At 49.3% G+C, this 24092-nt stretch overlaps 1 protein-coding gene across 1 annotated transcript; it reads left to right on the forward strand.

Annotated features, from left to right (window-relative positions):
* Positions 1-10: 10 nt before the first annotated feature.
* Positions 11-23631, forward strand: LOC149362811 (uncharacterized). Its single transcript, XM_089568384.1, has 15 exons — positions 11-20; positions 1614-1738; positions 3858-4007; positions 6988-7473; positions 9495-10166; positions 11354-11795; positions 12514-12559; positions 12625-12744; positions 14867-14983; positions 19304-19384; positions 19447-19527; positions 19678-19855; positions 20274-20441; positions 22258-22392; positions 23485-23631. The coding sequence occupies exons 1-15, from the start codon at positions 11-13 to the stop codon at positions 23629-23631; spliced, it is 2958 nt and encodes a 985-aa protein (XP_089424510.1).
* The last annotated feature ends 461 nt before the right edge of the window (positions 23632-24092 follow it).

The following is a 24092-nucleotide window of genomic DNA, read 5'->3' on the forward strand; positions in this document are numbered from 1 at the left end:
CAGCGGAGAGATGGTCGGCGGTGAGTGACGGCCTTAAGAAAAGTTGCGCGATACTGCTGCATGCACCGCCTTCGCAATGGCAGACGCCGGACCCACGCACCAACCGCAGTCGACTCGTGCGTGCGATAGAAAGCATCGCTAATGGCTAAACCCAGCCGTACGTTCAGGCGATCGCGAATCCGACGGGCTTTGCGATAAAACCCAGCACTGGCGTCAACCTAGCTCTGTTCGCAAACGCAAGAGTGAGACGTTCGACTCAGCCGTGCTCGGGCCATCGCCGCCGCGGGGACAGCTTTTCGTTGAATTGTTCGTTAACAACAGGTTAACAGATCTAATTTTTAAGGCAAAAGCATTGCATGTCCCGTTCACGAGTAAAGCTGGCGTGCGTCCGTAAGTCTATTAGAAATATCAGCTGGCCCACTTGCCACGAACGGCAAGTGGCAATCTGTCCACCGAGTTGTTGGCAACCTTTCCACCGTGGCAGGCAGAAATGAAATTAACAGAAATAAATTCAACGCAACTGCCACCTGCCCATCGTTGCACTGCGAATCAGCTCAATGGTCGAGAGACAGACAGCCCCCTCAAGGAACTGTCCCAGGAAAAATGAGCCATACGAGAGCTCGGAGAGAGCAACCTCCCAATCTCCACCGGTGGCTGTGTCTGAAACGCACCTGCAAGGCAGAGGCGCATCACTTAACCGCCCCATGACTGCGTGGGCTAGTAGTGGTATGAGGTCTCTCCGTGTTCTCTGAATCTATGAAAAAGGAGTACTTCCGCGGAGGGGTTCTTTAAAAGTAACGCATTGTTAGGGTAGGTTAATCTTAGTCCAGGTTTTCTGTTACTCAATCTTTTTGCGCTCAGATAGCCTTTGTCTTATATTCGCAGTAAAATAGAAAATGATTGCACATTTGTGGACAGTGCGAAACGGTCACTGCAATGACGACGACGACAGGGCCTAAGCCTAGTGGTCCCGAGCCGCGTGAGGGCAGCCAGGCGCGAGCTAAGAAGAAGAAGAAAAGGCAGCCAAGTGCAGTCAGCCCGAGGACATCATCATCATCATCATCTTGTGGTCTTCGGAAAAACAGCTGAACTCCACACGAGAAGCCGTCTCTCGGAGGCTCCTTCTTGGTTCAGAGCCCCGGCCTTGTACGAGTCTTGGCGACCGCTGGCCTCCCGAGGCAGCGAGGAGCATTGGCTTCCCGCCGCCGACGATGCCACAGAACAGCGAGCGGTGCACGGCAGGTAGGCAACATCGCGATGGCCTGTTGAGTAGGGCGATGCGCAGTCCTTTTGCGACGGGGAATACATACGCACGATCATCGTGCCTGCCTTTGCAACTGTTTGTTTGACACTTAATGAAATGATTAGGCTTCAATATGGGAGCTGTCGGACACGGCCCCTGGCCAGAAACGACGCAATCTACGGTAAGAAGGGAACGCATGGGAGGTATATGCAGTGTATACGACACTTGACTTGGTGCTTTAAGGAAAAAGCGGCGAATGTATTCTTTCCAATTAAATTTTCCATGACTGTGCCACCGAGACTTTTTCTCTGCCATTTCCAGGCTGCGTTAAAGTAATTGCGTTGACCTTCTGACGCACGCGCTCATGCAGGAGATACAACCAAGAAGAGCTTGGTGACGCAAGACATCGAGCTGCAGCGCAAGGAACGCTGCTTCCAGGACTGCCTCGAGTATCTCATGCCTGTCTACCTGCTGCCTTTGGTCCTTGGTGACAAGGTGGGAATGTGCACGACAGCTCGATGACCTAATTTACGATATAGGACCTATAGAGACCGTCAAAAATTCATCTTATTTGCCTACGTTATGGCGGACCTATCTTATGGCGTCACGGCATAGTCCTTTCCGTGTTTTCCTGAGTGTATAGACTTTTTCTGTTTCTAAACCAACCAGGCAGATGATTACTACTAGTGCTCCCGGAAACACATCTAACCCATGACCTTCCGGAATCTTCGGCACAGTGGCACCAATTGCAGGTTCGATAGCTTTTGTGACCACTCATTTTTCGGTGTTCATTACCTGCTCGAATTCTCGAATGAATATTTCAAGCAGCCAGACTGTCCAGCTTACGGGCGGTTGCGCGAATCACTACTACCCCCAAGTAGCTCGGGATAATAAGGGAGTAATCACTGGTACCCACACAAGCGCAGCCATTTGGCTACAAAGTAAAGCTATAGAGCTTCCACAGAAACTTCGTAATTAAATAAAGGGTGGGGAAGGGAGGGATCAAGCTAAACGTTTGACCAAGCATGGAACAGCGGTTAACCGCTTTCCAGCTTTTACAGATCGCGAGCATCGCTGCCTGTTGTACTGAACGCGCGGCTTTAGTCTAGGAAGCCAGGCTCACTCTACAAGCGGTAGTCAGACGCTGAAAGTCAAACACTTTGTCAGTGCTGTAAGAATTTAGTGCCGGATTCGCCAATGGTAAGGCCTCCGCCGTAATCAACTGAAACTGCTGCGCTTACCTGCGCACGCAAAACACGACAACAGCAACACAAAGTTTCGCACCCCTAGACTCTTAATAAAATACATGCTATTTGCTTGCAGAATGATTGTGCTTCATACACGGAAGCGAATGCAGCACGTCTTCTTAACACAGCCGGCTGAGCAGTGCCAGAGAAATTTTACTAACAATAAAGGCCGCACCTTTAGGACGCCGCAATGCCCACTCTTTGGATAGGCAGATGGATAAATGGAAGATAGATACTGATTAAGAAGTTTGCGGAGATAGGGTGGCCGCAGCTGGCACAAGAGAGTGTTAACTGGAGAAATACGAGAGAGGCCTTTGTCCTGCAGTGAGCGTAGTCAGGCTGATGGCAATGACGACGAATGTCCACTTGTTGCGCCCGACTTCAAGCCGTAAATTTCTTGGAGGCCTGACTGGTGTGTGTTGTCAGAGCCTAAGAAGGCTTTCGTCGAAAAGGCTGATAACGATCGATCAGTGTCTTACTCGACAAGTCGACATTAGGCGTTCTTGACGCGTTGTAACGGTTCCTTCCGGTCGGTGGCTTACGTCTCACAGCGCTCACAGCTGGGCGCCACAGCAGCTGAGGAATCTGACTCACCCGGGTGCTCCTTACTAGCCTAAACGCTGCGCCAGTGCCTTGGCATGGCAGCAGTCAATTCTGTGACAGTTTTCCGGGCTTCTTCTACTCGAGTGCCGGCAGAGCTTTAAAGCCTGATAATCTCAGTACTATGCGGCCACGTGCCGGAATATTTCTGCTCAGGACGAGCGATTGCAGCTTTAACGTCGGTATAACTCCACCAGAGACGTTTCTGAAAAACAGTCAGTGCTAAGATTTTTCTCCAGCGACTCGTTTCGGTGTTACGTCGATGATTTTGCGATCGAGTATCCGTGTTTTCCATACACTATGCAAGCGAGCTATTTAATGAAAATATTAGAAATGCCTGCCGGAAAAGTCACCCAGTGGGGAACACAGTGACCGAGCTCGACAATTAAATTACGAGAAAAGTTATTCGCCAATGAATTCTCTGAGAATGCAATAAGAATCCCATACACGCGCTTTCACTTTGAAAGGCGAAGATAAGTGGGACATAAACTAGTAAAACGACCTTAGCATAGCGTTGTTGTGCTCGACGTTGTTGGCCAAAGGCCTCGGAAGGCGCGCAGTTCGTGTCCTGTGGCCGCTTACGTATACAAGATCGTCATACCGCTGTCTAGGAACGAAGCACGAGCCGATACTTATCTTGGCACTCTCTGCGGCATCTTTTTTTCCCACCTGAGGTGCTCGCGCACCTTAAAATACACTGTAACGATTCCTTTTTGTTTGGACACCCATGCATCAGCACACACTTGTTGGCGTCTTTCCTCATGCAGGCGGGCATCTGCATCTACTGCGTCCTGCTGACAGTGGTGGGCCTCATGGGTCGCCTGCTGCCGGCGACGGTCGCTGCCATGTTGCCCATCGTCATCCTGCCCCTGGGCGGGGTGTGCGGCGCGGACGGGTTGGCTGCCGAATACATGGGCGTTAGTAACAGCTTCGCCTACAGGATGGACCGAGCGCACCCTTCGTAAAGATCTTTCAGTGCTTCACACTGCCGATGACTCTTCTAGTGGCTCCGCGCACTGAATCCCATTCACAAAACGTTTCACACAGGTGTTGCCCAGCTAGGAGGCGTGCAAGTGTTTGCCACCTCTGATAACCAATGAAAATGCTCTGGCCAGTCGGGGAACTACACTGAATTGAGTAAAAAATGTGTGATGCAGTGCTCCAGGCTGCAGTCGAGAGATTGCGAATGCTACTGTTTCTCGCGCCGCTCTGAGATAGCATGAATTTTCGGAAGTGCGGGATATTAACCTTGAAAAAAACCTCACATAAGCAGCACGCCCCTTACTGCCAAACACAAAAACGCGTCCACCTCACGGTTACCAGCATTAAGCCGCCGAGAATGCTTGCTTATTGTGCATGAACTTCGGGAACAACTTCAGTTACAAGGTCGCCCATAGGCGTCATTCAGATTTGTGCGCGCCCCTGATTACGCGCTCTTATCTAACATCACGCCTGTCTTGTACCGCACTCTCCCTGTGCCTCTATATGCAACGAGTGCGTCTGCTCCAAATGGCACTTGCATCACGTGATCGCGATGGCCCACGTTGGAGAGCAGTTAAGTCATCTGTATACAAATCTGCAAATCATCTATCGTTCTATATCGGCGGCGTATTGCGTTTGGAAAATTGGATATAATATGTTTATTCTTGTTGAAGGCCCGAAGCCAGCTGCCACTTGGAGAGAACAGTTTTGTGGTAGTGAATACCATACCGGTGTGTGGTAATTTGTCCCGGAACACAGTATAATCGCGTGCTCTAGTTTTCGAAGCGCTTCAGTGTGTGAACCAGCCAAGCAAACACCTGAATACGTACTTTTTTCTAGCTGTAAAAAATTGAATTGCTTGACAACAAAATTGAAAAAAATGTGTAGTTCCCAGAAAGTAGAATGTTTTGTGATCACAACGCTAATTATGACAACAAAATGTCTGGGAAAATTGGCATAGGAGAATGAATAAAGGAAATAAAGCACGGTACCTGGCTCGGCTTAATTTGCGACAGCGTAAATTACAGGCAATGAAGCTTTTAGTGAGGCAAACCCAGCGTATTTAATGTGCACGGCAGTTCATCTCAGACGTTCGGCGTGGTGCGTTTCAATTAGTGCTAGATTCAGACCTGGTGCAACGTGCAGAGCAATTTGGGTGAATCAACACGGGATAATTCGTTGGGGAAGCTCTTTCACGCGGGCTTTGCGCACATTGCAAGGCTGTGTTTTCAAGCCCGGCGTGATCGTTGCCTGCGGCTCATGAGTAGGTCGACTGCTGAACCTCTCTTACATGCACTTCGTGCATTGTTAAGATGGCATTGTCACCTGCCCAGGGTGCATATGTAGAAGTGCTGCGGAATCGCTGCTTGACCATTCTTACAGTAGCAGGCTTCCATGCACCCTTCCCTGTTCACCTTAAGTGGGTTCCTCATTATATCTGAACGAAGCCACACCCAATAATTCTGGACAAAAGCATTTTTGATCGGGAAACCGCCTATGAAAGTAATTTTTCGTAAAAGTAAGATAGCACTACAACAATCAAAATATTAAAATTACATATAATATTATTATATAATATTATATTTTACAATATATATACTTATATAATATTATAATTATATAACTATATATCAGGTATGCCAATCGTCAGCAGTTCCAGTCTTTTCTCGTGCTCGGGTATGCCTTCATTCACGTTGATATTTAAAGAAACTGATATTCTCAAGTATATTTGGAGTAAGGAATTCTGCCTCCGGCATGTTCCCGCTCAAACATTACGTCCGCGTGATCATGTTGTTTTGTTCAGAATACGGACAAAATACGCTGAACGTGTAAGTGCTTTCTATCTGCGAAGTGTGCAGAGCGACTTAACAAATGACGTTTTCTCTTTAAGCAGCCGGAAAGACGTGAAGTCTTATCTTAGATTTGAATGCTTCAGTTTTTTTTTTAAGTGCAGTATTTATTTTTTTCTTTCTCATTCTCTCTCCTTTTTCTTCCTGCCTGTCCCTTAGTTTCACTCTACTTGCTTTAGCGATGTAAGATGAAAGTGCCGTATGCTCTGACTTGACCCATGCTGACGGGGACTGCCCCACAAGCCCTCTGTTGGCTTTGGCAGGCCCGTATCTGTACCATGACATTGGAACAATAAACAGCTTATTATTGTTATTATTATTCTTATGGCCGCCGCGGTGGCTCAGCGGTTATGGTGCTCGGCTGCTGACCCAAAAGACGCGGGTTCGATCCCGGCCGCGCCGGCTAGAATTTCTTTGGAGGAGAAATTCTAGAGGCCCGTGTACTGTGCGATGTCAATGCACGTTAAAGAACCCCAGGTGGTCGAAATCTCCGGAGCCCTTCTCTACGGCGTCTCTCATAGCCTCAGTCGCTTTGGGACGTTAAACCCCATAAACCTAAACCATAAACCTTATTATTATTATATGCGCAGGTCTCGCGACGGCAGTATCGCGTTTTTTTTCATTGACGTTTTTTCTTTTATAAAAGGCATTGCTTATTGGTTTTGTATGGCAGTATTAACTGTCCGATGCGATCGAGAAACACGGTAAACAAAGATTTTGCGACATATCACAGAAATGAACCATTACCTTCAATGTTTTCATAACAGTATCTTATATTTTTCTAGTTTGCAAATTCTTTTTCCCTCGAATGTCGGGCATGCACAGTGTAGAACTACTGGAACTGGTTTTGAGCACAGAAGGACAGCACAGAAAGGAACGAAGTTGACAGGATACAGCGCTGTTCAGTCAACTTCGTTCCTTCCTGTGCTGCGCTGCGCTTAAAACTAATTCCAATAATGCACCACCTATCCTGCAAAATCGTCCTCGCTACAAACAGTGTGTACATCACACATATGCGTTTCGTGTAGCTACGCTGCAGAGTTCATTTTCCGGTTCATTTGCGCAGCCCGGAGTGCTGGTGCCTTCCCTGCTGTTCGCCATTGCCATCGTTGGCGACGAGACGACCGTGTTCTTCCGCCTCTGTCTGTTCACGCTGGAGCGCTACGCCCTGCGGATGCAGCCACTCTTCCTGTACATGCAGCTTCTGGTGTTCACGCTCAGCCTGATCCTTCCCAGCACTCTCATCGTGGTCTTCAGCGCCGTCTTCATCGATCGCTTCGTCAGCACCGTCCACGACGAGGTTCTGAGCGGCGACCAGCGGATCCATTCCAGCAGCTGGACGCAGAACTACTTGGAGGAGCGGAGGCGTCCGCGTAGCGGCCGCAAAAGCAGCTTCAACGCTTTTGGTAGGAAGGCACGGTGTGTGTCCCTCGCCAGCGAGACCACGATCGCCAGTGAAGCTTCCGGAAGCAGCACGGTTGTGAAGAATTTCAGGGTGTTCGCCGCGTCACCACTTCTAGGAAGATCGGGTGCTCCGGGAACTCAAGATACGGTGAGTACGAAACCTGTGGCAGTGCTTCATGTGTAATTGTCATGCGTAATTGTTTACACTTGTTTGCTACTAAGTTAGCGGTTGGATGTGTGTAAAAAAGAATAGAAAACATAACTAATTGATTTTTCGCGGTTCCAAAGGAAGCCGACAACCTTGTAATGCTGCATATTTGCAAGACACGGCGTAGCGCCAGAATAACCGTTTAAGCGTTTTTTTTGTGAATTACACAAAGGTGATATAAAGCGAGACTGCGTTCGCGTTGCCTGCTTCACCGAAAATTCCCCACGATCCTGCCGAGCCTATCACCCTCCACCACGCTTATATTGTCCTCACCGTCGCCGCGCAATTAAGTGGCTACGATGCCCAGGTGTTCAAGGAGTGCTCCATTACAGAAGTGGCCGCGGATAAAAAATGACTTCCCGCACGGTAATTCGCCAAGTGCTGAGGCTACACCGCGACGGTGGCCCTTCTTCGCCTGCTCTCTAGTTTTCTGCTTTCCAACCTATTCAACGAGCTTTAGGTTCGCAGATGTTGGGGTTCTTAATGCAAGGCGGTATTTTTTGGCGCTGAGGGATGCGCTTCGCACCTGCATAGGGGCAGTGTACATTTCTGCACACTGCTCCAGAGCAAGTGTTCATGCATTTGTGTGCAACTCGCGAAACGTCAGCATTTCGAGAGACAGCCTACTGAATTTTTATCGATCTCGTCAGGCACCGCGCATTTTGGCCTCCTTCCTGAAGTGTATGTAGAGACACTTCAAATAAATGCTTTTTCAAATTTCAAGTTTTCTTATATCGAGAGCTTCGGGCATGAAAAACACGCCAGAACATTTTAATGCGTAACTTTTAGATATGACATTGTCGCTTTCGCCTGCTATTCGGCGTCTACAAGCCCCGACATTAGACGTGACTATCCCGCAGCCTATAGGCGGCGGGCTCTGGCAATCCGCGGAGGCAGTAATGTGTGTGACATTAACTGACATGCGGGTTTCATTCAACACTAATCACTAAAGTGTTCAGTGGTTTTAAAATCAGGTTTAGCGAAATACGACTAGTAATACTGGGCACAGACACCTGAAACCATTTCTCGCAGGTTTTTCTAGTGGCGCTGCCGTAGACGTTGTCTGCCTTTCCGAAACATTTCAAGAATTATAAAAAGCTGGGTCAAATCGTATATTAAACGCTAAATACTTGCAAAAGGAAGAAAAATTGCGTATGGAGTGCTTACCAGAAATCGAATAGCCCTCCCTATGGCGCCCAGTCCTGTTCCCAGAATATAGTATATTCATTCCATGCGACTACATGCAGGCCTAAAATGTGCAAGCCAAGACTACGATGTGCAAGACTGTGCCAATATTTTGATATCCATCTCCACCAGTAGACAGTCGCTTCAGCATCAGAAGTTTGTTACTGCAGCCACCATTCTCTACAATTTGCACAGCCGAAGGCGCTTTTTTTCTCATGCTATTGACAGCCTCGGAATCGCTTGTCGCTGTGTTCGGGCCCATTTCAACGACAACCGAAATATCCCTTGATGATTGTGAGCTGAGGGTGCAGAGAACTTACCTAAGCAAAGTGCCTGCGGCTGTTTTATGAAGTATTTTGTATGTTACTGTTAATCTGCGGTATTCTCAAGATTCTCAGGAAAAGCTGCCTACCGCATTTGTATTTCACGGAGGCGTTCCTAATAAATCCTCTGTAGTACGGTGGCCTCAAGGAGCTTGACCTACTCGAAAAACAATAGCATGCACGGAAATTTTAAGCTGAATTTTTTATACAGTTTGTAAACTAGGGTAAGTGCTTGTCTTGAGGCACGTCCAATCAGTTTCCAGTTCTTTTCTGAGCTGTATGTCCTCACCCGGTGCTGTTCCATACCTGAACATCAAAACCACCTGTCTCTGTTTTAGAGGGTGCTTTCGGCGAAGGTATTTTGGGTGGCTAATTCGAATAACTACTAAGTGGAGGCATACAAGATAGCAGCGCTACGCTCTATGACTGACACGAACCTATGTATATATTTAGGAACTTAATAATGATGAGCCATCACCTCCGCAGGTGGACAGGAGGTTCCGCAAGACTTCCTTCGGAACGGTGGAGAGGTCAGCGGTGGACGATGAGCGGCCGTCCTACCTGCCTGTTCGGCGCATCCGCTCGTTCAGCGTGGAGCCGAGTCAGCCGTCCTCCATTCTCAAGCGCAATTCTGCTCTTCCTCAACAACTGACACCCCCATGTCCACCGTCCCAGCTTCTGCCGTCTTCAGGGGCCGTTGCTGGGGCTGAAAGGATATGGAGCACTTTTCCGATGGGCGATTTCTTTAAGGAATTCGAACAAAGGATGCGAGGGGAGAGAGAAAAACAGGAAGGCCCCGGTGAGGCGCCTGTTTCGACGCAGAACAGGGCCCCTTCTTTGGTAGCATCTCCGCCTACGCCTCCAGTCCAACCGTCCAATTTAGCGACAAACCTCGAGGCGAGTGAAAGCAGTGCGGCGGATCCATCGCCAGCTGCCGAGTTCTGCAGTCCCTACAAAGGGGCAACCGCGAACAGCTCTTCACCTTCGGCCAAAAGCACCAACAGCGAGCACCGAAGCGGTTCGCCTTCTCCCAGGGTGTCCAAACTGAAAACCTCTCCAAAGTGGCGTCGTGTTCAGCAGCGAGATTTGCTTGCGCGCGCCGAGGATAGTCAGCAGGTACAGGGCGTAAGTACTAATTGACTAAGTATTGCAAACCTTAGGTATTGTTTGGTTTAGTTAATCGGGTTTAACGTCCCAAAGCGACTAAGGCTATGAGAGACGCCGTATTGGAGGGCTCCGGAAAATTCGACCACCTGGGGTTCTTTAATGCGCACTGACATCGCACTGTACACGGGCCTCTAGAATTTCTCCTCCAAAGAAATTCCAGCCGCCGTGGCCGGGATCGAACCCGCGTCTTTCGGGTCAGCAGCCGAGCACCATAACCACTGAGCCACCGCGGCGGCTTTTAAACCTTAGGTATGGTCCTGAGGTTAAATGAACGAGTGCGCTAATATGCACGTGCAATTCGGTCAACGGCTTTCCTAACGCGATAGGCTTAAAGGACATGTTCTCCAGAAAATCCAGTGTCTGCGTTGTCGGCGACGGCGCTGTGAGCGAAAAATCACAAGCATAGCTCTGGAAGCTGGTGGTCCCCAGAGTTCAACCTAGGAGGCAGGTCACGTGACCTTGTCACGTGACCTTGCGGCGTCATCACAACTTGCCCGTATTACAGCGAGCAAATTGCCAACCGTTGCAAGTGGCAGATAAATTAATCATTGCTCGTTCGGGAAGAGCAACCTGTGCCGCACAAGGCCCACCGCTGGGAGCAGCTGCCACCGCAGGACACTAGCGCATCGCTTAACCGCTGCCCCACTGCGCGAGAAGAGGTGCGAGGATTCCCAGGGTTCGGTGAATATAAAGTACACAACGACCAATTCGCACGCATGGAAATTTACCCATTACGCTGTGGCGTCATGCCCTTAAGGCGGCGCTTAAGTGTCGCCTGCAATTTTTTATGTTAGTTTCTATCCATGAGGTTCCTTGATTGAACTTTGCCAGTCGTGGTGGGACGCAAGTAGACGTGCAGATCACTGTAATCGAGGCACCTAAATGGGGTATGGCGCCTCATGAGAGCTTTTACCCATCCGTTAGTCCACGTAGGTCCCAGGCGCGCCATAATGACGTCTGTCCCAGCGGAAAGCGAGAACGTTAGATTACCGCAGCGGCTCTTTCGCGTGCTGCGCACGTAGGGCAGCAGAAGTGTCCAATGTGGACATGTTGTGCCTGTTAGGAGCAAAGCAGCCCACAGCTATTTGCATTTTTCTTGTTAACCTCAAATCGAGGCTGATTAAGTTGTTTCGCGTTGCTTCCAGCCAGGAAACAAGGACCAGACGTCACTGGCCAACGGCGTGCCTCAGACTGAACAATCTGTCCGTTGCTCCAGTCCGGACAGAACAACAGAATCGCCACGCGCGTCGAGGTCCAAGCAAAGCATGGTGCGAGATACAAAGCTTGACGGCCATGTTGCGGCGCCGCCCACTCCCAAACCTGTGCTGAAGCCCGAGTCAAAGGTGGAGTCTGGACAAGAATCCGTACAAGAGAAGGAACCGGGAGCAAGACAAGAGGTCCGCGGAGTTCTCAAGAAGCGGAAGCCGTCCGCCCAACCCAGCTTGGGTAGCCGTAGTGGAAGCGTGCCGAACTTGAACTCGCTGCTTGAGACATCTACAGTGAATGTGGTGGAGCCGCAGAGTGCCATCCCGACACTGAGTCCGCTGAGCGATACAAAGGCTCCTCTGGAAAAGGGTTCAAGTCTCTGTAAGCCGACTTGCCGCTCAAAGATATGGCTTTTATCTTGGCCTTATCCTCATGACTTGACGACAGTGGTGCTCCCTATGCTACTGTCGCCTCTTTCTCACTTCACCGGCATTGAAATCGACGCTGCTTACGGTTTCACCTAAAATTCTTAGTAAATATCAATTACCAACGTTTTAGCTGCTCTATTGGCATTTGTTCGGCAGCAAATGAACTATTCATGGCTTTTCCCTGCCCTTTCCCCCGCCGTTCGAACCAAAGTAATGAATTTAATGGCGGAAAAAGATAGTCATCTCCCACTAGAAGTAGATTCCAGTGATGTTCAGCCTCAGGGATTCGCGACAAAAGGCAATGACACCACGGTAATCAGGTTTTGGAAGCAGTTTGTGTCAGTGACACCTGTGTCGGTGGGCACGTCTCTTCCTGCTTTTTGGTCGCACTGTTTTTAGATCATCTGGCACAAATTCACCCAAGCCTGTACACCGGTACCTGTACTTTTTCACCTTTTCTAGTTCATACCGTTTCATTTTCACTGAAAGTAATAAACTGCACTGGGTTCCCAGTACCCTCCTATCCATGCGGGGCCTGATCTGGAACTGAGTGCTGCTTGCGTCTGGTGCTGTGCTCGCGCTGCGGGGTTGGGACGGATAAATGGAACTACTGCAATTCTGAGAAAGATGCGTCATCCTCTGCTGACCGGCCCTCAACCTTCCCATTTCAGATTTAAGTGGAGCAGAGCAACAGACATCCTCCCTGCGGGTGCGAGCGTGAGTTGCATTCCACTTAACCCTTGCTTCCGTTTACGGCCTCGCGAGACGCACAATTTCCGCAGGCTTACAATGAGTGTGCGGCCTGCGTTCATCGCCGGAGCCGCCTACACGGCCATCTTCGGGAACTTGGTCAGCTTGAACACGCTGCCGGCGCGGAACTCTCTTCTCCTTGCCCTTGACTGGTAAGGAACACTCTACTGCGGTCCGGCTGCTGCGGCGCACAGCTTGCATGCCTTTCTTATTATGATAAAAGAACGCTTTTGAAGCGATAGTTTCACTACGCCAGCCACTTCGCCTCGTCGAGCGTGGCCTCACCTCGGCCGTATGCTAGTGAAGCAAAACTATCTATAGTACTATCGATACTATCGATAGTTGATTTACTAGCAAACTATCGATGATAAAAAAGACTATCGATAGTACTATCGATAGTTAGTACTTTCGATAGTAGTATCGATAGTACTATAGATATTATTTTCGATAGTTCTATTGATAGTATAATCGATAGCCGTCTCGATACTACTTGTTATATATAGTTCTACCGATTCTATAAAATCAACCACGCCTACCCACCGCATCCTAAATTTGGTTTCCCGAGTGTGTGGCATGGCGATGATGGTACGAGTAACTGACAGGACTCGTCCGTTTTCGCGGGCTACGCATCACCGAGCTCTGCAGACGTTCCCCACGTAAATTTGCTGGATAAAATGCTCGCGTGCGAATGTGCTAGTTGCGAAGCGTGCATGCGAAAAGCATTTCCGCAGTGGTTACGTCAGCAAGACATCTGCTGTGCACGATGGTGTCGTGTAAGCCAGCATGTTTGGTTTTTCATCGGATGCAGTTCCAGGTATTTTTTCGAACTGTCCCACTGCATGTTAAAGAACCACAGCTGGTCGAAATTTACCCGGAGACCTCCACCACGGCATTCCTCATAGCTTGAGTCTCTTTGGGACGTTAAGCCTCATGAGACCGTGATACCAATCAGGTATCGCAATTGTTTTGGTTCTACAGCTGGCCAACAAATGCATAATATCAGTATTGTTGCTATCGATAGTGTAACTACCGATAGTACAGCTATCGATAGCAAGACTATCGATAGCGGTGCTATCGCGAGTAATACTATCGATAGTAACATTATCGATAGTAATACTATCGATTCTACTATCGATATTAATACTATCGATAATACTATCGATAGTAGACTATCGATAATACTATCGATTGTCCATCGATAGTAGCACTATCGATAGTTTCAAAAAAACTATCGATACTATCGATAGTCAATTTTTCGATAGTTTTGCATCACTGCCGTATGCCCGTGGCTGCTGCTGTGCGCCGGAGCGGCCGTTGCCTAGCAACCGCCCCACCTGCGTTTCGCTAAGGTCCCTGTATTTTTCAAAGGTAGCGCATACTCCTCTCCTCGCCGTTGCCTCCTCGCCCCTCGCTTTCGGCTGCTATTAGTGAGCGAAGCACATGGCCGCTACCACCTCCCTCATTTCTTATCGCATGCGGCGCTTGGAGCGCTTGCTTGAAACGCGACTGTTGTGGGCGCATTTTCACAAGGCTGTTTTCTTCATACTGTCGTGACCAAGGAATTTTAGCAAGTTTGTCCGCGTTTCGGCGTCACTACTTTAAAAAAAGCAGTGCAGAGGCTGGGAGTCGAACCAGAGCCTTTGGAATTTAAAGTGGTGACGCTACCACTCCGCCACGAAGGTTCAGTGTTTGAGCATGATTAAAGGCGCATCTAGAGAATGCATGGGTTTCATAAATAAAAAGAAATAAAAAGAAAAACTAGGACAGAAACAAACACAGAAAAAATGAAATAAAGAATAAAAGGAACAAAAATAAAAATGGAGCAAAAAATAAAATCAGACATAATAACAAAATAAAACAAACAAAAACAGTGCACCAGGAAACGCTTTCGCCTTGTAGCACTTTAGAGAGCCAAAGTGCCCCCTGAATTTTTTTTTAGTACTTCAGCGTGGCATCTTTCAGTGCCACCTCCGCTGAGACAATACGCTGTTTCCTTACTGCGCAAAACGGGAGACAAGAGGAACAAAATTAGTTTGTGTAAAGCAGGGGTAGAGCTTGTCGGCACTTGTGGCAACGTTCTTCGCTCTGCAGCACAATAATGTGGTCAACGGAGCAAATTCTGAAATGTCATTAAATAGGACAGCTTATGAAGGCAATTGGCTAATGAAGCGGGTTTGTTGTGAAGCCCGTTAGTTAGCTAAGCTAGCTCTTGTGGAAAGCCTTGCTCGAAGTCGTCGCTACCACAAGCCAGTGTGTTGTCTTCGATGCTCGCAGCCGCAACGACGATTGCCCCGTGAATTCGTGGAGCTGGCTTGCCGTGTCGCTGCCCGTTGCTGTGATCTGTTGCGCCGCCTGCTGGACTTCCATCTACTGCGCCACTATTGTAGGATGGTGAGCCCCTGCAGTGTTCTATTCCTGACTCAAAATTAATGAAGCTTGCCGTGTTATAACGCTTATAGTGGGTTTTTTCTGAAGTACCTCATATCCTTTTGCTACGTTCCTCATGAACTGTGGTGAAAATGGCCTTTTGGAGACAAACTATGTTCATAGCTTAGGGCCGATTCGCTCAGAGTGATGCGCCTTTTCCTCTCTCATTGTCGGCGCTCCGAGTTGAGGCCATGTCTACGTGCCACCATAGCGACAAGTAGTCTGTGTGTCTGCAGTGAGCACACGAAAATTAAAATTTGGACAGCTTGGCTCTAGCAATGCGTGTGACTCGCTGCTTAAGACATATAATGGCTTTCATCGAACACCGTAAGTATTTTTGAAAAACAGGAGTTTGAGCACCCTCGAATTTTTTTAAACGGGAGTTTGAGTAAAAAAGCCACTTCTTTTCGGCCCATCATTGCTTTTATATCAGTTCATAGGTTTTTGAAAATGCGTTTCTCGTCGCCACCACACAATTAGGAATTGTCTCTTTCTGTGCGGAAGTCAAAAAGGCGGCTAGCAGAAGTGCGCACGCTGCGGCACGATGAAGGAAAATATATTTATTGGTGATGTTAGGGGGTCTTCGGTCTGGGAGTGGAACCCTTAGTCCACCGCCCCAATTGCCCTCATGGCCACCGCAGCCAGAGCAACCAGCTGGCCCTGATCAACCAGGTCGGGTGACCGGAGGGCACGCTCCTAGCCGGATACATTTGGAACGGGCAGCCGAGGGGCTGCCTGAATGGCCTGGCAGAACCAGACAGTGTGGTATGCTTCCCGCATAGCGAGCATTTGGCGCGGTGGTAGCGCCTGAGGTTAGGGTAGATGTCGGTATGCAGTTGGTGAAGGGAAATGGACTCCTCGCGGCAGAGGAGAGGTTGATCAAGGCAGTATTGGCGGCGCCGGGAGCGAAACTGGTCTAAAATCTCGGGGAAGACCCGGGGATATGGGGTCGAAACGGAGTGCTGGGTCAGAGAAGGCGGCCGAAGGAGAGTCAGCCAGGTATGCAAAAACGCCGACCCAGACATGTGCCTGTTGATTTTCTTCCAGAGCCGAGTGACCCTAGGTCCACACCAGAGTTCGAGGCGAATCTCGAGCAGGTACGCAATGGAGGACTCGCACAGCAGTGCGATCGACGCAGCAGTGCTTTGAGTTCGCGAAAGCTGCGGCATTTAGAAGCCGAGTCCGACAAGATGTAGTCACAACGGGCGGAGCTATGAGGGTCATCGCCCAGGACCACTGCGAGCTTCTTGGCCGCGTGAGGGTTTGAGGAGCGAATGGAGGCAGCCGTGAGTAGACGACTGAGGCGATCGACCATGATTGAGGTGAAGGTGGAAGGGGTGGGGTAGGAGGCAGCGTGGATGTATGCGACCGTGTGGGAGGGAACCGCAGCGAATCTGCAGGTAGGAAGCATGGGAGTGCGGCGGGCAGCGTCAAGGAGGGGGTGCATATGGACTAGCGACGACCAGCGACGAGTGCAAGGCGCGAGGCAAAAGCACAGGCTGGCGAGAGAACTGGGTGGAGGATCGAAGGCCGAGGTGAACGAAAAGTTGCTGTCCAGAGGCGGAGAGCGTGAGGCGGTAGTGTCGGGCAGCTGTATGAGCTTGAATGATCCGGCGAACAGTGCTGTGGAGTGAGAGCACGAGGAGAGTCTGGGTGGACGTAGACTGCGGGAAGCCACAGTGGTAAGGAGCTCGTCTACCTAGCCGGAGTACCCGGTTTCGAACCCGACCACGGCGGCCGCGTTTCGATAGAGGCGAAACGCAAGAGGCGCCCGTGTGCTGTGCGATGTCGGTGCACGTTGAAAGATCCCCAGGTGGTCGAAATTATTCCGGAGACCTCCACTACGGCACCTCTTTCTCTCTTTCTTCCTTCACTCCCACCTTCCTGCCTTCCCTTACGGCGTGGTTCAGGTGTCCGCCGATATATGTGAGACAGATACTGCGCCATTTCCTTTTCTCAAAAACCCCCTTCCTTTCCTCAAAAGAGCTCAGAAGTTTTCGGCCTGCCAAACAGCTTCCCCCGGCCATACACAGACTAGACCAGAGCCAGGCCACTTCCCAAGTGCGAGTCTCTTGCACAAAGTGCGTGGTGGGTCCCCTCACCAGAGACTGCTCTTGTACCAATTTAGGCTTGGTCATCCTCGGGCTCGAAAGCCCTCCCATCGAGCGTGGTGGGCTGACGTACTACTGCCACCCCGATGGTCGTGTGTGGGTCCAACCCACGAGCTTCGGAAAGGCGGGGTCGCTACGCCCCGCGGCGCACCTCTGTGATGTGCACCCCTGCCAGACGCCGAAGCGCCCTCGACTTCGGGTAAACTCTTCGTGCCGCACAGCAAGCGAGAGCCCGATTCTACCAACTTTTATTAAGCGTCTTGGATTTGACGCCGGCCCTGCAAGCAGGACCTACCGCCTACGTACCACGCAGTGCGAGTGTGGGCTTCATCCCACACCCGTAACACCCGTAATTTTACCAAGAGCCACCTTGTAGACCTGACGAAGGAGCCCGTTGAGGCGATGTGAGTCTGAGGGTGTGAGGGCCATGTACGGGGTAACATATTCAAAACGGCTGAGAAAAACGGCTTTTAGCAGGTGAACTCAGTCTTGTTCGGGCAGTCCGGCGCAACGGTGAAGAATACAGGGGCAGCGGCCCAGAATTCTGTGCGACCGTGGTGGAAAAACTGTTCTAGTAGACCTCGTGCGGCCGTCCGCTTAGAGGTGCAGACCGAGAACGTGAATGTGGGGTGCCAGTGGAATGTGTTGAGCGTGCAAGGCTAGGTGGCTTGGGCGCGCTGCTCCAAACGAGCAGTTTCAACCTGTGGGGGGTAGGTCACGTGTTCTTTTACTGCTCTCCGCTCTTGCCTGGGCGGCACGTGTCAGGCCACGTAACGTGCACGCCCTCCGTGTGATGTACAGTCATGAAATTTATGAGCGTGAACACGGCAGCGCGTGGCAGATAGCCTCGAGCCCTACTCGTGGCGATACGCGGCGACCGCTTTCGTAAACAAAGTGGAAAGGGAGGTCTGTCCTTCGGCTTGCCGGAAGCAGGCAAGGCGGTATAACCCTTTCCACCACGTTGCGGAAAGCAGCCGCCGCGTATCGCCACAAGTAGGGCTGGAGGCTATTTGCCACGCGCTGCCGTGTCCACGCTCATAAATTTCATGACTGTACGCTAGTCAGTATAGCAGCCTGCGCAATTTGACTTAACTTGCTGTAGTTGGACGAGGCTGGAGAGCCACAATTCGTTGCATGGTGGCCGCCACGCATACTAGGTTTGACACTGGTATGAATGCGCCAGTAAATCTGCAAATTAGCCTAGTAAGTTTTTCTTCTTTGACTTCGTTATCGTCGGATACAACTCTTAAACGAAGCGGCATATGTCTCTCAAAGGAAGCCCTCCAAGCGAATGGCATCGACCGATTTTGATAACGCGCCGCCGCACTTGCTCAGTGGTCACGACACTCCGCTGCTGACCCAAAAGACGCGGGTTCGGTCCCGCCCGCGGCGGTCGCATTTTGATGAAGGCGAAATGTTAGATTCCCGTGTACTGTGCGATGTCAGTGCAAGTTAAAGTTCTAGTGGTCGAAATTATATGCAGCCCTCCGCTACACTAATTCTCGTAGCCCTGAGTAGCACTGAGCCGTTAAATTATAAAACCTAAAGCGCATTTTCATAACGCTGTGGTTAACCCCAATAAGCTCAGGTTATTCGCCTTTCACTCCGCCACCCCCGTCAATTTCACGCTAGCAGGTGCAAGAGGGTCGGTCAAAAGAGAGAGGTGAAGAATCAGTGAACGAGGAGAATCGGTCGACGTCATTGGCTCCTTTGAGGGGCATTTCCTGCTTCGTTCTTGAGTTGTCTCCGGCTGCAGTGCGCTACTCATGCGCCCTAATGTGTCCGGTGATGTTCGTACTAATGAAGTCATAAATGCGTCGTCGGAGAAGAATTTATAAGCGTGAAATCTAGTATGATTGCTTGAAACGGCGAGATTCAAATTAAAATGCGGTGCTAAATTCTATTTTAAAGTTGAATGTCAGGCTACAGTTAACCAGCTTGCTAGTTCGCTCGTCACAGGTCACTGTCCTGACAAGAACGCTCGTTTAAAAAACCTTACGTAAGAATATTACAGCAGTCTTCGTGGACGCGATGCGTTTAATGAATGTGCATTGATTATCGAAGAGCTTTTGCGACACTTTTACAAATTTGTTTGCGAGTTTACATTTTTTTTTTTGCACAATCCGCTTTATCGACTGTAACAAAGAATGGGACCTTTTGTTCTATACTCTAGCGATGAAGATATCGACGAACAAACGCACGAGGACATTTCCAGGAGCGCCCAAGTTCGCCATCGGCAAATGAAGAGGCATACGTGAGTCCACAAGTTTCTACTATAGGGTGCGATGAGGCATAAAAAGTTCTTTATACTTCCAGCATGCGGGAGGCCTTGCTTTTCTACTGGATGATCGGCCTCCCAGTCGCCTCCTGCGCATACGGCATACGGCATCCTGAAAGGTGGGTTGCCTGGATGGGACGCCATGCATCGACCTACATCCAAGAGTAGATCAAATGAGCGAAATTGCTCTTGAAAGGCCGCACGATGCAATTGACAACGCGCCGAGTTCAGAGACATGACGAGTAGCGAGTAGCCAGCTGCCTTTGCAGGCACCTGGAGGGCCCTTTACTGGGCATGACGCTGCTGGTACTTGGGGTGTTTCCTGGTTCATCGCTGCGTCGCTGCTGGTCGCACCGTGCGCTGTCCTGGCGTAGCTTGTGCTCGCGCATGCCTTGGAGCGTGGTACTAATGCTGGGCTCTGTCATGGCCCTCACCAGAACTGTTGAGGTGCGTCTCGTTGGTGTCGGTGACGTTCGCATAAGAAACATTCCGCAAACGCGCAATTTTCGAATTCCGCTTGAAATGTCCGAAGTTTGCTGAGCCACATCACCAATGGAAACCGCGTTTTCGATATTCTGAAAATTGATAAGTCTAACTAACAACCAGCTACAAATATTTAATTTCAGCCAAGTGCCTAAATCTGAAGAATGAAAAGTTAGCTGGGTAAGCTAACTAGTTAAAATGATTCGCCTGTTTCTTAGAGTCCGCAACACTGGTACTCATATGTGGCACAAACCATGTTGTTACTTCAGAAGTCTATTTTTGGCGGGCTTCCCTGAGGTACCTGCCATATTTTACAAGCATTAACGCAGGCTTTTCCCAAGAGCGTACTGAGTCCTTCCATTCCATGTGTGGGTCCTTGCAGGAATACCATTTGGTGGAGTTGGGCCTTGCGAAGTTGGACGACCACTTCTGGGAACGCCTGTCGACCAAGACTAGTCAATTCATACTGGTCAGCGTAGCTGCCGTCCTTTCCGAACTGGTGGTCGGTGACTCGATCGCTGGCCTTATGACTACCACTGTGGTCCGAGTGGTAAGAGCTCAGTCAGATTTTCAGTTCCAACTTAATGACTGGCGTTCACGATTTCTTTAGTGTAAGGGTTCGGTAGTGTACGCGGGGTCATTGGAACGCGGCTGGGGGCGCTCGAAGCAGAGCGTCTCCTTTCTTGGAACGCGGCCGCTCGCGAACGCGCCGGCAACTACGGGTGTCCCCCCTGCTGGCACGAACGTGTATTTGTGTTTGTTTTTATTTTTATTTTGTGGTAGAGAGGGTGGTTTACCTTGTAGAAGCCGGAGGGCTGGCCATGCCCTTGAAGAGCCAATCATGTTAAGAGGGCAACATAATTGGCAGCTACCAAATGTGGGCCCGGCCTTCAGGGCTTTAAAACCGGGCCCCGGAGCTGGAAGCCGGGTTCTGTGCTAAGGTGAGATGCTATGCATCATCGGCTACGCCGAGTAGGGGCCTCCCCTAGTGTTAGCCAGTTCCACCCTTTTGTTGTATTGTATCTTTGTGCCGTTTAATTTGTCTCGAGTGCCTAAACTTGTATCTATTGTAAATTGCTGTACATAAACTGTACATAAGTATTACCTTTATCCCTGCATCTCTATCATCGAGAGACCGTCTCTGACGGGGCACCCCTGGTGCGAAGAAATAAGCTTCAGTCTTCAAGTTAAACCAACCGTCTCTGGCGGGGCACCTCTGGTGCGAAGAAGGAAGATAAAGAACCTGTGAAATTTACTTTTAGTTTTTTGGTTAGAAAAGTAATTGCCCTCATGAATCCGTAGCTGTGACACAGAATCAGTGGGCAGCAGCATAAGTTTTATCCAATCTACGAACTCGGAGATGATTTATAAGCGCACCAGCGCCTGAAACAAATGCGCTAACAAAACTGCGTAGGTATAGTTCAGGGAGCAATACGTGGTATTCAAAATTCCGCAAGTGCTCTTTCCTTCATAACTATGTTGCCAAATAAAGAAAAGATGGCCGACTTCTCCATAAAAAAAAAATTCAAGGGTTACAGGATAGGCGCTAAGGGTGTGGATAGAATGCAAGAAACGTATTTTGGAATAATCGAACAAAAAAACTAGTCCTTCTTGCTTTGTTTCAGCTGCATGGTCAGCCATCTTGTCTTCGGAAACATTGTTTTGCGCTAAAGCGCACTTGTGGAATTTTGTATATCCCCTATTGAAGACCTAAATCAAGCAACACGTTCAAGCGTTTCTGGAGTTTATGCTGACATACGTCCCTAGTTCTTATTCTGTGCCACCCGCTGGCCACAGCGACTATAGTCGTGTTTTGAAGCGGAGTTGCGCAACTAATTTGAGCAAAACGCTTTGGACTGTATGCCAAAGAAAAGAAAATTCAGAGACATTTATATTTCGCTTTGCGGCACACTTTTGTGAACCGCGATAGCTGCACAAAACAATCTATGACGGATGATCGGACTTGTTGCTAATTCAACGTCACGAAACAGCGCAGACAAGACATTAGACGAGGAGGCACTCGTGCCGTCGTATTCCTTCCTCGTCCTTTCTTTGTGCGCTATTTTGTCACGAAGAAAAAAAAGCCGATGTTTCACAATGCATCCCAAACCCGCAACCTGAGAAGTGGGATGCCGTGCTGTCCAGCTCAGCTCAAGCCCAAAGGGCCAAAGTCCAGCGGGTGCAGCAACCAGCTAAGGCCATACGAGCCCTGAACTAACGGCCCATCCCATTTCGACGGAAGGCAAAGCCATTCATTAAATAAAATGTTAACTATCACCACTGAAATACCTTGCTGATGCGGAGAGAAATACGAACGATTTCCCTGCGAAGCCGGTAAAGAGTGGAGCGTGCCTGCCCCTATGCAGGCTGTTGTGACGGTGACGCCGGTGTCGTTCTACGTGGTGCCGGTCAGCCTGGCAGCATCCATCAACATCATGCTGCCGGTATCCCTGCCACTGCTCGTTACGCGAGAGTACCTCCACACGAAGTACGCCCAGATGGTGAGAACGCACCTGAGCTCATTAAAGAACCCTACACTGTCTTATACGTTGCTCCACGTACTTTTGGGCAGCTTGCTTCTTCTCGTCCAGAAGCGCAAGGTCACGTCTTTCTTGTGTGGACAGTTGTTAGCTCTCTATTGATTACCGGGGATGATATAATAAGAATCCATTCTGTTTTTGTATTTCCAGCAGTTCGTCACGCCGAGAACCGCTGTCGATGAGCCTGAGCCGTTAACGAAAAGCGAACGCGGCAGTTAGTAAGGAATGTCACGAGGTGGGGCTGACTTGGGAGAGGGAAATATCACTAAGTGGCTGGCATACTACTTTTTCGCGCAAACAGCTGTTCAGGTTAACACTTTCTTTATCAGCAATTAAGGTCGCTTCCAACATTTTTACGGTTGGTGCGTTCGTAAAAAAGAAATTGGAAGGTCACCTGTTCTCTGTACTCCTTTAGCATAGGCGCCTAATGTGGCACTCTTGCAATGTCAGAAAATCAAGTCACCAACGAGTTCTCCTTTATGCTTTCGCCTGATGTCTTCTCAGATATAAAAATCTGGGCTCTGCATTCCTAAAGGTTCTACCACCGCAAATAATTTCTCCAAGACAAAAAAAGTTGAGTTAAAACGCTCTTAAAACTTACTTTGTTGCTTGAACAAGAAGTTAATCACAAGAAAAATATGAAAAGATCTAGAATTTTCATACGTGGCTTGCTTTATTGCAGTCCAACATTAAAAAGTTCCTTTCGTGTACTATTGTGATTGGCCAGCGGAGTAATACAGGACGCCGAGGACCGTAGCCCATTCTTACCAACTACCCTCTTTTTAAAGTGTATTCAACTATAGTGTGGCATCATCTTTGAGACGTTCACTGCAGTTTGAAAAAACGATGTGAACGGCTTGAGCACGTCTCTAGATTTTTTTTCCTTGCCCTGCTTCGTTTTGCAGAAACACAAAACGTTTCAAAGACCATCTACCTCATTCAACTGACATTTTTTGCCAATCACGCCAAGAAATAAAGAAGCATAAATGCGAGCCGGGACTTTGGCGAAATGCACGAAAAGTAGTCGCTCCTATTGTTCTTCTTTCCCACCAGGTAGCTTACGGCGTCGTCCTGAAGTGCGCCGCAGTGGTTCTCATCTTCCTCTCCATGAACACCCTGGGCCTCATCGCCTTTCGCGAGGAAGTCTCACTCAGTGGGCTGGCCTACAACAATGCTACCAGCCACGTCATCGAGACGTGAATCTTATGAGAGTCATCTTACAAGATAGTGTGTCCTCTGTTCTTGCCTTTCTGTTTTTCTATATTGTTTTTTCATCCCGCTAAATTTAGTAACACGCACCGTTGCTTTTCTAACTTGATTTTTTTTCTGTACTGCTACACGCATTTAAACTCGCCTCAACGATAAGCCTTGCCCGTATGAACACCACTTTCTGCGTATGGTTGCTGTCATCGCCGTGTATATACTGATCCCTGTTTGATTGTGTGTTCTTGCCTGTTTACTGGGTTGCGTAGGAGTACAAGCACGTATGAGCGAATGATTTTACTGCCAAGTGATTTCTACAGAAAAGATATCTTGTCTTGAGCACGCGTCCTGCTGCGTGCTTAGGCACCACGAACTTGACGTGTCTTTAACCAGATACGAAGAGAAATCCCGTTGTATATAGCACGAACGCATATTTTCTTGTCGCGTGAACTTGCTGC

Source organism: Amblyomma mixtum, chromosome 2, assembly GCF_055824585.1.
Source record: "Amblyomma mixtum isolate Tamu chromosome 2, ASM5582458v1, whole genome shotgun sequence".
Classification (NCBI taxonomy): domain Eukaryota; kingdom Metazoa; phylum Arthropoda; class Arachnida; order Ixodida; family Ixodidae; genus Amblyomma; species Amblyomma mixtum.

Bases quoted from the DNA above. Each gene is read 5' to 3' on its own strand.
- LOC149362811 (XM_089568384.1), top strand. The intron at 10,167-11,353 runs GTAAGTACTAAT...CGTTGCTTCCAG, and splicing joins ATAGTCAGCAGGTACAGGGC to CCAGGAAACAAGGACCAGAC. The intron at 19,385-19,446 runs GTGAGTCCACAA...TTATACTTCCAG, and splicing joins CGGCAAATGAAGAGGCATAC to CATGCGGGAGGCCTTGCTTT.